We start from the raw sequence: 12670 nt of genomic DNA on the forward strand, positions 1-12670 counted from the left end.
GATACTAGCATTTGATCATAAACAAGCTTCTGTTAAAGTTTGGTGCAAATCCAAAATAGTATAAGAAAGTTATTAAAATTTAAAAAACTTTAACCACAGAGTGAATGTGTTGTTTCCTGACAGGAAATCTAAGTCCATTTAAAAGTAAAATACGGAAAAAATGGATTTATTATTTTACAAAATTTCCTTCTAGATACTAGCTTTTGATCATAAACAAGCTTCTGTCCAAGTTTGGTACAAATCCAAAATAGCATAAGAAAGTTATTAAAATTTTAAAAACTTTAACCACAGAGTGAATGTGTTGTTTCCTGGCAGAAAATCTAAGTCCATTTAAAAGTAAAATACAGAAAAAATGGATTTATTATTTTACAAAATTTCCTTCTGGATACTATCTTATGATCATAAACAAGCTTCTGTCCAAGTTTGGTAGAAATCCAAGGTAGTTTAAGAAAGTTATTAAAATTTTAAAAACTTTAACCACAGAGTGAATGTAATATTTCCCGGCAGAAAAACTAAGTCCATTTATAAGTAAAATACGGAAAAAATGGAATTTTATTTTTACAAAATTTACTTCTGGATACTATCTTATGATCATAAACAAGCTTCTGTCCAAGTTTGGTAGAAATCCAAGGTAGTTTCAGAAAGTTATTAAAATTTCAAAAACTTTAACCACAGAGTGAATATTTGTGGACGCCGCCGACGACGACGACACCGACGCCGACGGAATGTAGGATCGCTATGTCTCGCTTTTTCGACTAAAGTCGAAGGCTCGACAAAAAGGACCCATGGCACAGCGAACTAGCATTCTAGCAACTGAGTTAAGGAGCACTGCTTTAGCTCAGTTGGTTTAGTGGTGATTTTCTGAAATAGTAACCGTGCAAGCGGTCAGGGGATCAATACACCTTATCGCTATTTGTTCACCATTACTGGACATCACAAAGGTTCTCGTAAAATTTTGACGTCATAATAGAAAATGTCTGACACCACAAATGAAAAGTGATTGTTGTATGACGTCACTAGTTCAAGTGTCGCAGATTCTGAGGTCAAATGTTTCAGATTCCCAAATAGAGTCTATCAAAGGATGGCAAAGTGGCAGTTTTGGAATGAAAATATTGCTCTACTTATATATTCTGCTCTACTATTATATTCTACTACAAACATGAGGATCAAAATCAAATGACAGTGGTCATATCAGGTCTTTTTGACAATATCAACTTCAACAAATCTAATATGATTGATTAGTCTAAATCTTCCAACTGAAGTATGGTAAAGCACTTTATATGAAGGCTTCTATACAGTAAAAAGATGGATCAGTAAGATATATAAGAATTAAAGGACATGTGGTCTCAACTCCAATGAGACAGCTACCCAAAAACACAATAACACTACACTAAAAAAAGACATCTACAGGTCTTTATAAAAAGCATGATGCACTAAAAAGGAGAAAAAAGCAAAATTAATCCCTGATAATTTTTTAATCACTAGAGCTTTCAAGGGGTATAACCACTCTTATCTTTTGTCATCCCATTTCAATGCAATCAGTGTCTTTTTTTATTAAATTTTGGCATTGTGGGAGTGTTTCTCTGAGCATTTATAATACACCATTGATTCAGATATTTAGCAAAGTTTGCTTGTCAAGCTTCAATATCTGTATGTCTGTTTCATGTTTAAACTAATTACCCCCATCCCAATCTAGAATACAGATTATTTTTTTTCATTGTCAGGATAAATTTATTTAAGATAAAAACGAAAACAACTTAACATCAATCATTTCCTATAATAAAACTCAAATAAATTCAAATCTCAATTTCCTTATGTTTTTTATTTTTTTTCCACTCTTGTTCAATACCAAAATTTGTAATATAATAAATTAGAATTAAATAAATAAGGAACATAAAATCAAATGATTGAAGGTTGTTGTATAAAAGAAAAAAATATATATCCTGTCCTTCCTTATATTTTTTTTTCTCTAAAAAGTTACGTAAGATTTGATAATCCCTTACCTTTATCTCCTGTTATGATCATAATGACAACATTCCCGAGTCACACAGTTTCAAACTAACACTCCATAATGAAGAATTATTGTGTAGTCAACACTGATTTATGGTTACATTTCACCTGCTGTAACTGAGGGACCATATTTACCTGGCCGCTCAGGTGTGTCTGTATGACAAAACGTAATACCTGTCAAGAGGTTGATAAATTCGGAACCAGATGCGGACCCTACTTTTACCTGTCAGTATTTCACTGGTTTGACAAAAAAACGGCTAGTTTATTGGGTGATTAGTGACATATTGATTTTTGCCTTGATAGCTGTCAAACTTAAAGTATCTATAGGGCAGGTCATAGGATTTTGTCATTTAATATTGGTTTGTTGTGCTATTAGCAAATCTCCTTGTTTCCATTTTCCTCCAGAAAAAAATGTCTGAGGGCGGATTTTTATATTATGGAACAAACTGTTACAAGATGGACAGCTATATGTATACCAGAAAGCCAAATTTTACATTATTCAATACAAAAATAAATATTAATGTTATGCTCAATATCACTTGTGTACATAACAAACATATTAATTTAATTCACTTTCAGATTGTAGTGTTAAGTAGAGACTTTAATGTTGTTTTCAATTAAATACTTTGGCAAATAAGATTTATTTTTATCATTTTGTAAATTAAAAGTTGTAGAATACTTGCTGATTGAAAGTATCTTAAACAAATGTTATACAGACAAACAAAATTTCCTTTAAAAATAGCGATCACAAAAAAACTTATAAAATATATAAATACACTTTGTGCTTCAGTGTTAACATACATATGTGTAAAAATTTATAAGAGGGCATAAAACTACGATGTTTGGTTTTATTTTGATTCTTTACTAAAAGTCCCAGTCACTATGTTTTAATTTCGAAAAAAGATTGGTTCATGGGGTGCTTAATGTTCAGTGACAAATATTACAAGCATTTATAATGGGAAGGATAACATGTTATAACAATATAATTTAATTTTGGATGCAAGCTTCTTCTGATTGGCTGACAGTGTTTTGTCTATCACCTCATAGACATAATTTTGTCATGTGACAGTGACGTCATCAACGTTTTTTTTACGATTTACTACGGCTTAAAATGGAATTTAGAATTAAATTATACGGAATGACTGTAAATTTTCGTCTATGAAGAAATAACATAAAAAATGTGTAGCACACTTTAAAATAACATGCTACGCTGGTTATTCAGTGTGCACCACATTTTTGATGTTATTTCTTCATAGACAGAAAAAATATTACAGTCATTCCTTAATTGAATGTAACCATACTTTGAACTTGACCAATACAATTTGAGTGTTACTCTTAAAAACATTTTGAAAGCATTCATCGCTTATGTGGACTATTTGAAATAGATGATGGAAACTGAATGATTCATTTTATATTATTAACAATGCTTTAAGCTACCCCCTCCCCTCCCCTTCCTGCTAAAGGATTTGATGTCATTAATTTATACACTTATAACATATTCCATTTCCATTATTATTTATTAGTAAATATGGGCTATGATTCTATGTTGTGGCAAACAACAGGAAACAGGAAGACTACATGCTGGAAGTTGCTGCAAAACCATAGCTCTTATGGTCCTTGTGATATTTTTTGACAATTTGCAGACCATATGCTGGAAGGTGCCCTTGTTTAGACTATAAAGAGTGTTAATATAACTTGTTTCTAACCTAAATGAGATAAAGGACTAATTATGCAGTTACTAAAAATAGTCCATTTTTCGGGTAAATTTTTGCCATTCGTCAATGTTATCTTTTAAGTAAATGATGAATGTGCAATTAATTCACATACTCTATAATCGTTTTTATTTGAATTCTTAGGGACTAGAGTCAACATTGCATTTGTTTCTATTGGTTGTTTCATGTCTTGTTCTGCAAAATAATTAAATGATGTATTTGTTACTGCCAGTGTTAAGCTTACATAATGACAGTCAATGCTGACAAAGATTAGGTTAGAAACAAATGCACTCTTATTAATACAGTCTAAGTGTGTTAACAAAACTTTAAGCATGACTGTTTCAGTTTACATAATTAAGGAAATAAGAAGATTCCAAGAGGAATAAAAATTATAAATCCAATACTGAAAAGCAGACATTACACCATTGCTAGTAGATGGAAAAAAAAAATGAAAAGACAGTCCCCAAAATGTTACACAAAAACTACAGATTGAGCAAAACAAACTCACCATTAAGACATTGCTACACTAAATCCAAAAACTATCATTACCCCAGGATCTGCTTACCCTTCCGGGGCACCTGAGATCACCCCCCGTTTTTGGTGGGGTTCGTGTTGCTCAGTCGTTAGTTTTCTATGTTGTGTTTTGTGTACTGTTGTTTGTCTTTTTCTTTTTTAACCATGGCATTGTTAGTTAATTCTCTTTTACTAACAAACAAAGCATTTAGTGTTTCTGAAAGATCTTTGAAGGACTCTCTTAAGATTATTTGCAACTTGCAAGACTCTGGATGGTTTTAAGCTTGATATATTATATATATATAGACAACTGTCTATTGTGGAAGACTGTATATGACCTATATAGATGTCTTTTGACATTTTGTATGGTTTGGTTGCTGTATCATTGACATATTGCTCACATGTCTTTTTGTTCATATTACAAACCGTTTCATGACAAATTATGCAGCCTTACAGTGAAATGTGTATTGTCAAACAGTATGTTAAATCTATTTATACTTACTATTATTTCATTGACCTTCGAGAATATAATATTGTCATAAATGATATTAGCTTGAAACCATATATAATCAAGTCCATCAAAACTCATAAAAGAAAGGGATGAGTTCTCGTCAATAATAATTTGTTTAATTATTTTGCTTTTAATGTCAAATTAAATCTTTTATAAGAAACCATCGGGTATCATAATATCATATAATGAAAAAAAAAATCGTGATTGAGGATTTGTCAATCCTAGGAATTTAAATAGAGGGTAATTTCCTATACAATATAAGAATTTACATCGGTCTTCCATACAAACAATTCTATTATGATCACAATTGGTTGATCATCTTGCAGTTCAAGATATCAAACAAGCTGCAATTAGAATCTTATACTTTAATGTGTTTTTAAATAATTCCCTTTACCATGTTTATGGAGCATTTACATAACATTTTTTTTTAAATGTTAGCGAGACTAATGTTGTAGAAGTCTCTGACAGTTGAAGAGTGATTATATTAACGAAATAATTTTCTAGCTCTGTGCAGTCTACATTACAACTTTTGAACGTGGCAGGCGTGCACAGCCCCTCCCCCCCCCCCCCCCCCCTCTCTAAAATTTGCAAAGCATGGGTTGTCCTCAGCTTAATAAACAATATTTTGATAATTTTACCTCAAAAATATTATTGCCTCGCTCTGCTCGGCGACAATTTAAGTTTGCACCCCCCTCCTTACCTTAAATCCTGGATCCGTCTCTGTAAAGGTTAGGATGAACTATGAGATAATATATCGTCTAAAAATAACTAATTTGGGAAAAGAGGTTAACATCAAGCGTTTATTTAGGACAGGAAATAAAATACAGATTACCTTATTCTAAGGACAAAAGTTAAAACTAGATTTATCGGAACGACACAAATGGCCCCGCTCGAAAAAAACAGCTTGAAGCCATTTATAGGAGTGAAAATTTGAAAATAAAAGTCCGTATAATTCTTATTTTCAAGAAGTTTTCAAAGTCCAAAGCCAGTAATTTCGGCACAAATCAGTGGAGCAAAACCAAACTTAAACTCAATCTGTACCTCATCATAGTAGACTCACATACTAAAAATCAGCTCAATATGTGCAGGTGTTCATAAAAAAAGTCTATATAACTGTTTGTTTCGGAATGGCGGAATGATGGAATGACAGAATGACAGAATGATTGATAAGGGTAAACTATAAGGATCTGCCCACTTTGTGGCAGGGCCATAAAAACATGCTGATATTAAACCTGACAAAAAAATCCTTAACTTTACCATGGCAACAGCCTAAACAAAATTTACTATGAGATCTTACTAAACTAATTATGGTCAATGTTATGGGCAAACAGAAAGAAGAACATTTAAGGAACTGAAAACATGTCACACTGTACGGCATAACTATACAAAGATTGCTATTCATTATCAAGAAGCTATGTCTAGAAGTTGGGGAGAAAATGAGAGAAAAATGTGTCATTTACAGACAAACACGGAGTTAAAAACCAGGATACACCCCATTGTACCATATTTCAGCAAGCTTATTTGTTTTAAATTCTTATTAAACTAGATGTGTCGGAACGACAAGAATGGCCCTGTCTCAAAAAGTTGAAAAATCTGTAATTTCAACAACACATGTGGACACAAACATGCATGGATAGTATCCAGCTCTCAAGACCAATGCTAGTTTGATGAAAAATTTCCTTGATCAATGAGTTATTGAGCTATCAGCAAACAGGAAGTGGATGTACTGCAGATCTAACAAGATGTGATGAAACGACATGAAAATCAGCATAGCGGAACTAAACATAAACTTGATCTGTAACTCATCATGGTATACTCACATATAAAAAATCAGCCCAATAACTGAAGGCGTTTAGAAAAAAATTGTGTATAATGGTTTGTTGCGGAATGACGGAATGACGGAATGACAGAATGATGGAATGACGGAATGACAGAATGACAGAATGACGGTCAAGGGTAAAACTATATGGCCCCAACAACTTAGTTGCGGGGCCATAAAAATGACAAAAGTTTAACAGATGGACAGACTGACTAAAGTACTATGAAAAACTAGTATACCCATACCTTTTAAGCTATAAAAGTATAAAAACTAAAACACCAGTGCACTCATGCATCTTATCTTTTGCTACTTTCATCAACAAACATCTTTTACTTAACTCAGTACCTTTCATGTTGAGACAAGATCATGCAATGTTGGAAATTTTAATTAACAATCATTGATTATGTTCAATATTTATAACTTTAAAGCACCCAAAACTCATTAGTACCCAGTTGCATACAATAAACAAGTTTAAATCAACTAATAAACTGCAACAATGTGTCAACTAAATATAGATAAATCAAACTAATCTATCACTTCCCTTCATGCCGGATTCTAAACTTAGTCATACTGTTATGACAACAAATTCTTAATTGTTTGTCATGGTACTGCCTTCTACTGTGTTTTGTTCTTTTTTCATAACCAATTTAAGTTTTATTTCAATCAAGGCCATGATAAAACAATGCCTAGATTCTCATCAAACTTTTTTGAAAATTTGAGTGTATTTTCTTTTGGTGCATAATGTGTGAAAACTTCCAGCAAAATATAAACAAAAAGTTTGAAACTAAAAAAATTGCTCCAATATAAGAAACTCATCAAGGATGCAGAAAATAGCTGGAAACTATATAGCAAATTTGCTCCAATCAAGGCAAACACGGATGAGACTCTAGGAAATTTTCATTATGATCTTAATGAAACATTTTTCATGGTTTTCACACTTAAACACATCTTTAGACTATAACTGTAAAGCAAAATGAACTTGAAAATTTATATAGATAACATCAACTAATTCTTTTTGTCAAATTAGGTCTTTTCTGGTCAGCTTTTAAGTTGCATTTAATCAAATACATGTATGTATCAAAGTATGATGTTTAACCCTTATTCACTTTTAAGCCATATCAATAAGCATGTTTTCTTCAACAAAATTTCTAGCAGTAGACAAAACCGTAATATTAAGCCAAAAATAAAAAGAATTGTTTGATGTTGCCTGTCTGCCTACCCGCAAAAATTTTACGACACAAACCGTTTAAAACATTTCAAACTAGAACGGTAAAAGTGACGCCACCAAAATTCAAAATTGATCTGTATTTAGTGGTAATAAGCATTGTGTATAAGTTTCATAACATTTGGTTGAGGCAAACTAAAGTTAGAGAACGGAAACCAACTTTGGGACGTACAGACGGACGTACAGGGGTAAAACTTAATGCCCCCTCCGCTACAGCGGGGGCATAAAAATTTTGTTCATGCTCTGGCGTTGTTTTCTTGTCTAAAACATGTAACTCATGTTGTTGGCCAAAAAAATCCATCCCTACCTACCCAATCATACCAGGTATGGGTAGGCAACATCAAACAAAGAATTTGTTATGGGTGGCCTAATATCTCAGAAGCTGAGGATCAAATCAGGGATGGCTACTGTAAATAAAGGCAACAGTAGTATACCGCTGTTCAAAATTCATAAATCGATTGAGAAAAAACAAATCCGGGTTACAAACTAAAACTGAGGGAAACACATCAAATATAAGAGAAGAACAAAGACACAACAGAAACACTAAATGCAACACACACAGAAACAAACTATAAGATAACAATAGCCATTTTCCTGACTTGGTACAGGACATTTTAAGAAAAAATGGTGGGTTGAACCTGGTTTTGTGGCTAGCCAAACCTCCCGCTTTAATGGCAATGTTAAATAGAACACTAAAATGACAACTTTACATGACAGAACTACAATACAAATAAATGGAAGAACATACAGGACAGAGAAACACACAAATAAACAATACAATAGAATATGTAAGACTGTAAACACAATATTGTGGCCACTACAGAAGTGTTTGGGACAGACATGGATTGTTTTCATAAAAGCCTTGAGACAGGTTAATAGGGGAAAATGAGGGTGGAAGGGGGAGGGAGGAGATAAGATGGTTAAGTCTGCCCACCAATTTTGATGCATTAGACATTTGTCATTAAGGAGTAACAGCCCTTGCCTATTTAAAAAATTCTGGATTGTGCCATTCAGTATACTTTGTATGATTATGGCACTTTTGATACATGTATTTGCCAATTTAGAGTTATGACTGTTTGATGTTAAAGTCTGCACCATTAGCCATTAGTCCGATGCCCCAGACTAGTTTAAATTTATTCGGACTAGTAAGTTTTTGCAACTTTTGTTTAGAAACATAAGAAAATTGTCGGAATATTGGTCTTCCGACTAGCTTTGTTGGAAGATTTTGATGCTGACTGATGGTAGTTATAACAAATCTGCAATTCTAACCTTATTTGGCAAAAAATGGATATATTTCTCCAAACTGAAAATTCATGTTTTCATTGCAATCTTTTTCAGTTTTCTCAGCCTAAATTTTTAAAGCAAGAAAACGTCATTAAACTATAAGAGAAAAAAGTAATGTTATATTACATAAAAAGTAAAAAAAAATATGCCATTTAAGGTTTATTTAAATGTCTATAATTATCATACATAAACTTTTAAATCACATTTAATTCACTTCCTTGATTTTATAAACATGTTTTATAAAAGTCATTCTTTACAAGGTGTTTTGTTGTAAAAGACATTAAACATGACTTCTTTTGCATTCTAAAATTTATTTTCCCATATCAGGGAATTAAATATTGCAATTTTATGTATATAGCCTGTCAGCTAACTCACCATAAAAATGACAATGCCCTTTAATGAGAGTATTTTCACATAAAAACACCCTTATTTCTACCCCATCGGAGTTGATAATTTATTAACCAAAATGTTCAGACAGATGCTTTTAATGTATGGATTCTGAAGAGCCCTGACAACCTTTACTAGAAGAAAATGAATGATTTAAATCCCTCATAAGAAAGAAGTTGTCAGTGTGCTGCCTGATTTATGATCGCTTGTTATTACAATTGCGACTAACCGGGTATTATTAAGGAGAATCCCCTGACACAGTAAGAAATGGGTATTAATTGTGAACTACTCATTCCATCAAATGATATCTGACACCTTGTTTTGCAAAGGATTTGTTGTTGATATCATTTGCTTGACAAGACTTTTATTATCGGTTTTATAGGTTTAGAGGACGAAAACAAAGGGACAATCAATCATAGTTCTAAATCATTCGTAAATTACTTGTACATGCAACTCCCAAATGGTGTTGCTGAAACTGTTATTTTCCCTCTGCTGGTAAACTACTTTTATTGTGCTGAAATACAACATTAACACGATCCCTGCATGAAAAAAATACTGAAGTTCTCATAAATTCTGATACTTTTTCTTCAAACAAAACTAATTCCATAGCAAATAAAATTTTCACATAAATCAAACAAAAACTTAGATTAGGAAATTTAAATTCACAAAATCCTGTTTTATACTCATCACTAGCACAGTATCTTTTGATTTAGCTTGTTATACTCAAATACTGTAAATAACACAATATTTTCACTTATATAAAAAAAAAAACTTCAATAATCTACGAACAAAACCATCATTCGGAAATATACAGACATATATTTATTATTTTATGTACTTTCCATTATACAAACTTTTCAAATAAAAACATTATAGCTTTGAAACTAGGATTGATTGATTGATTGGTGTTTGCTTTACGCTGCCTCAGCACAAAAAGGCTACATCACTGCGCTTTAAAACTAGGAGTTGAGTAGATAAAGTAAGCATCTTATATTGATCTACATATTTATAATTCTGAGAAATTTTATATAAATATTTATAAAAATAAAACACACTTTCTAGCTTGAAAATTGTACAAAAAGTTGATACTTTAAAGTACAAATGTACCAGCATTACAAACTTGTAATTATTTCTATGAATTATTTATAAAATGAGGACAATTGAACTAACATATTTGTTTAAATTTCAATATGTGTATTGAATGATGATTATTTGGTGTTTAATGCCACTTTCAGCACTGTTGGCTATTTCATGGCGCCAGCTTTTATTGATGGAGGAAGCAAGAAAGACTGGAGAAAACCATGACCTTCAGTAGGAAAACTGACAATCCTAGTCAATTAAGATCGGAGTTGAACACACCTGCCACATGTGGGACTCAAACTCACAACCTCAGTATTGACAGGTTAGTGATACAGTAGTTGGACTACTTAGACCACTGGGCCATAAAGGCTCCTCAATATGTATATATATTTAAATATATTTTAAGATCCATTTTTACATCTGGTGATCCGTTTATTTGGCAATCGCCATGGCAGTCAGCAGGGTTTAAGAACATCCGTTGTTTGACCTGCTAGTCAAATGCGTTTTGTTAAAATATACTTTTTCACTTTTTTGGTCTTTTGGAAAATGTTGTTTGTGCTGTATTTAGACCACTCTACCAAGAAATTTGTTTTGCATGCACACGTATAAAAATTGCGGTTTTTACCCAACGCAATCATAGGTTTGAACCTTGTTTTCAATTTAGACATGTTTAAATATGTATATATTTATATAGTGCATTGTGTATCTGCTTTAACCCCTCCAACAATTTTTGGCTAAAATGTTTATGCTCATACTGAAGGTGTGCATATTGTCAGGATTTGGGATTCTGGTTTTCGTGAAATATTGAAAAAAAGATGGTTAATAATTGAACTATATCCATCTTTGTTAAACTTTGCAGTTGAAGTGCACTGTTCATACTCTTACCACCTACCATAGTTTCCAAGCTAATTATTAAGTTTATCATTTTGTGGAATCCTGAACTTTCTAAAAGTGTGCCTGTTGTATAAAGGATAATATTTTCTTGAATGGGTAGAGAAATTTTTTGTTCAATATGCATGATTTAATATGCACGTCATTCAATTTGATTTAAATACAGAACCTGTGTCCAATCTTTGCTTACAAGGATCTGAAAATCTCCATTCTACTGTCTGTTATAAATGCCTTTCAGGATTCTCTGGTTTTGTAAGTTTGATACACACCTTCAAAAATTTGAAGACTGAGTCATTTCATTGGCTGATGTAATAATTACCAGAACAGAAAGTTAAACAGAGTATTGTCAGATCCTGGTAAGCAAAGCTTGGACACAGGATCTTATTTTAATCAGATTGCACATCATTGGTATACATTTTGCAGCATATTAACTTTCTACTTTGAAAGCAGTATGAGATATTTCGCTGAACTTAAGTATACATTATTGTTTAGGGGCCAGTTGAAGCCCGCCTCTTGATGCATATTTTTCTAGCAGTGTTGAAGACTCATTGGTGGCCTTGGGCTGTTTTCTTCTCTTTGGTTGGGTTGTTGTCTCTTTGACGCATCTCTATTTCCATTTTCTATTCTAGACAACCATTTAATTTTTTTGATGGACAGGCAGACAGACACTCATGGGTAAAACAACTGTTAACATAACTCCAATAGTTCATGTTATTGAATATCTTATCTTTTTTCCAAGTAATGACAATTGGTGGGAATCACACAAACGCACCCTGACTGATTTGAAGTATTTTCTCATCCCATAAGAATGCTTGTCAATAACTTTAAATGATCTATCTATATTAATTTTATTCCTCCTTCCTTTATACGAATGATTTATGCGAACATTATGTAATACCATTTAATTTTTAAACTAATGTTTGATCAGACAATCTAATGCCAATGGTTCTATATCAAAGCTGTGCGGGTTAAGAATTTAATCCACTTAAAGTGATTATAAAAATTTCAAACTCTACCTGTGAAAAAGCACTCCTTACTAATCCATTGAAAGTCGAAGCATTATTGTATAAGTGATTAAATATCAATAGCGCCAAGCCAATTCTATCTTATTAATCTTTTGAAACAACATTTATCTTTATTGCCATTAATTTCATTACCGAAATTTGTTGTATCATTAAAGTTGTCTTCAAAAGATCAAACAAAAACAGTTATATTAATTATTGGTGATAAGAACATTA

At 32.2% G+C, this 12670-nt stretch overlaps 2 protein-coding genes across 7 annotated transcripts in view; both read right to left on the reverse strand.

Moving 5' to 3' along the window:
• The window catches only part of LOC127701343 (plasmanylethanolamine desaturase-like), a 429461-nt gene that overhangs the window by 324739 nt on the left and 92052 nt on the right, over positions 1-12670 (reverse strand). The window lies entirely within an intron of this gene.
• The window catches only part of LOC127701272 (teashirt homolog 1-B-like), a 74520-nt gene that overhangs the window by 14966 nt on the left and 46884 nt on the right, over positions 1-12670 (reverse strand). Inside the window, exon 1 of one of the 5 annotated variants that reach the window (XM_052205108.1) lies at positions 2004-2262. The exons of the other annotated variants lie outside the window; for them this stretch is intronic. Within the exon in view, the coding sequence (XP_052061068.1) occupies positions 2004-2025 (22 nt within the window). The 5' untranslated portion in view covers positions 2026-2262. Of the gene's footprint in view, positions 1-2003; positions 2263-12670 lie in introns of those variants that run through there. 5 annotated transcript variants of the gene reach the window in all.

Source organism: Mytilus californianus, unplaced genomic scaffold (genome assembly GCF_021869535.1).
Source record: "Mytilus californianus isolate M0D057914Y unplaced genomic scaffold, xbMytCali1.0.p SCAF_5, whole genome shotgun sequence".
In the NCBI taxonomy this organism is placed as follows: domain Eukaryota; kingdom Metazoa; phylum Mollusca; class Bivalvia; order Mytilida; family Mytilidae; genus Mytilus; species Mytilus californianus.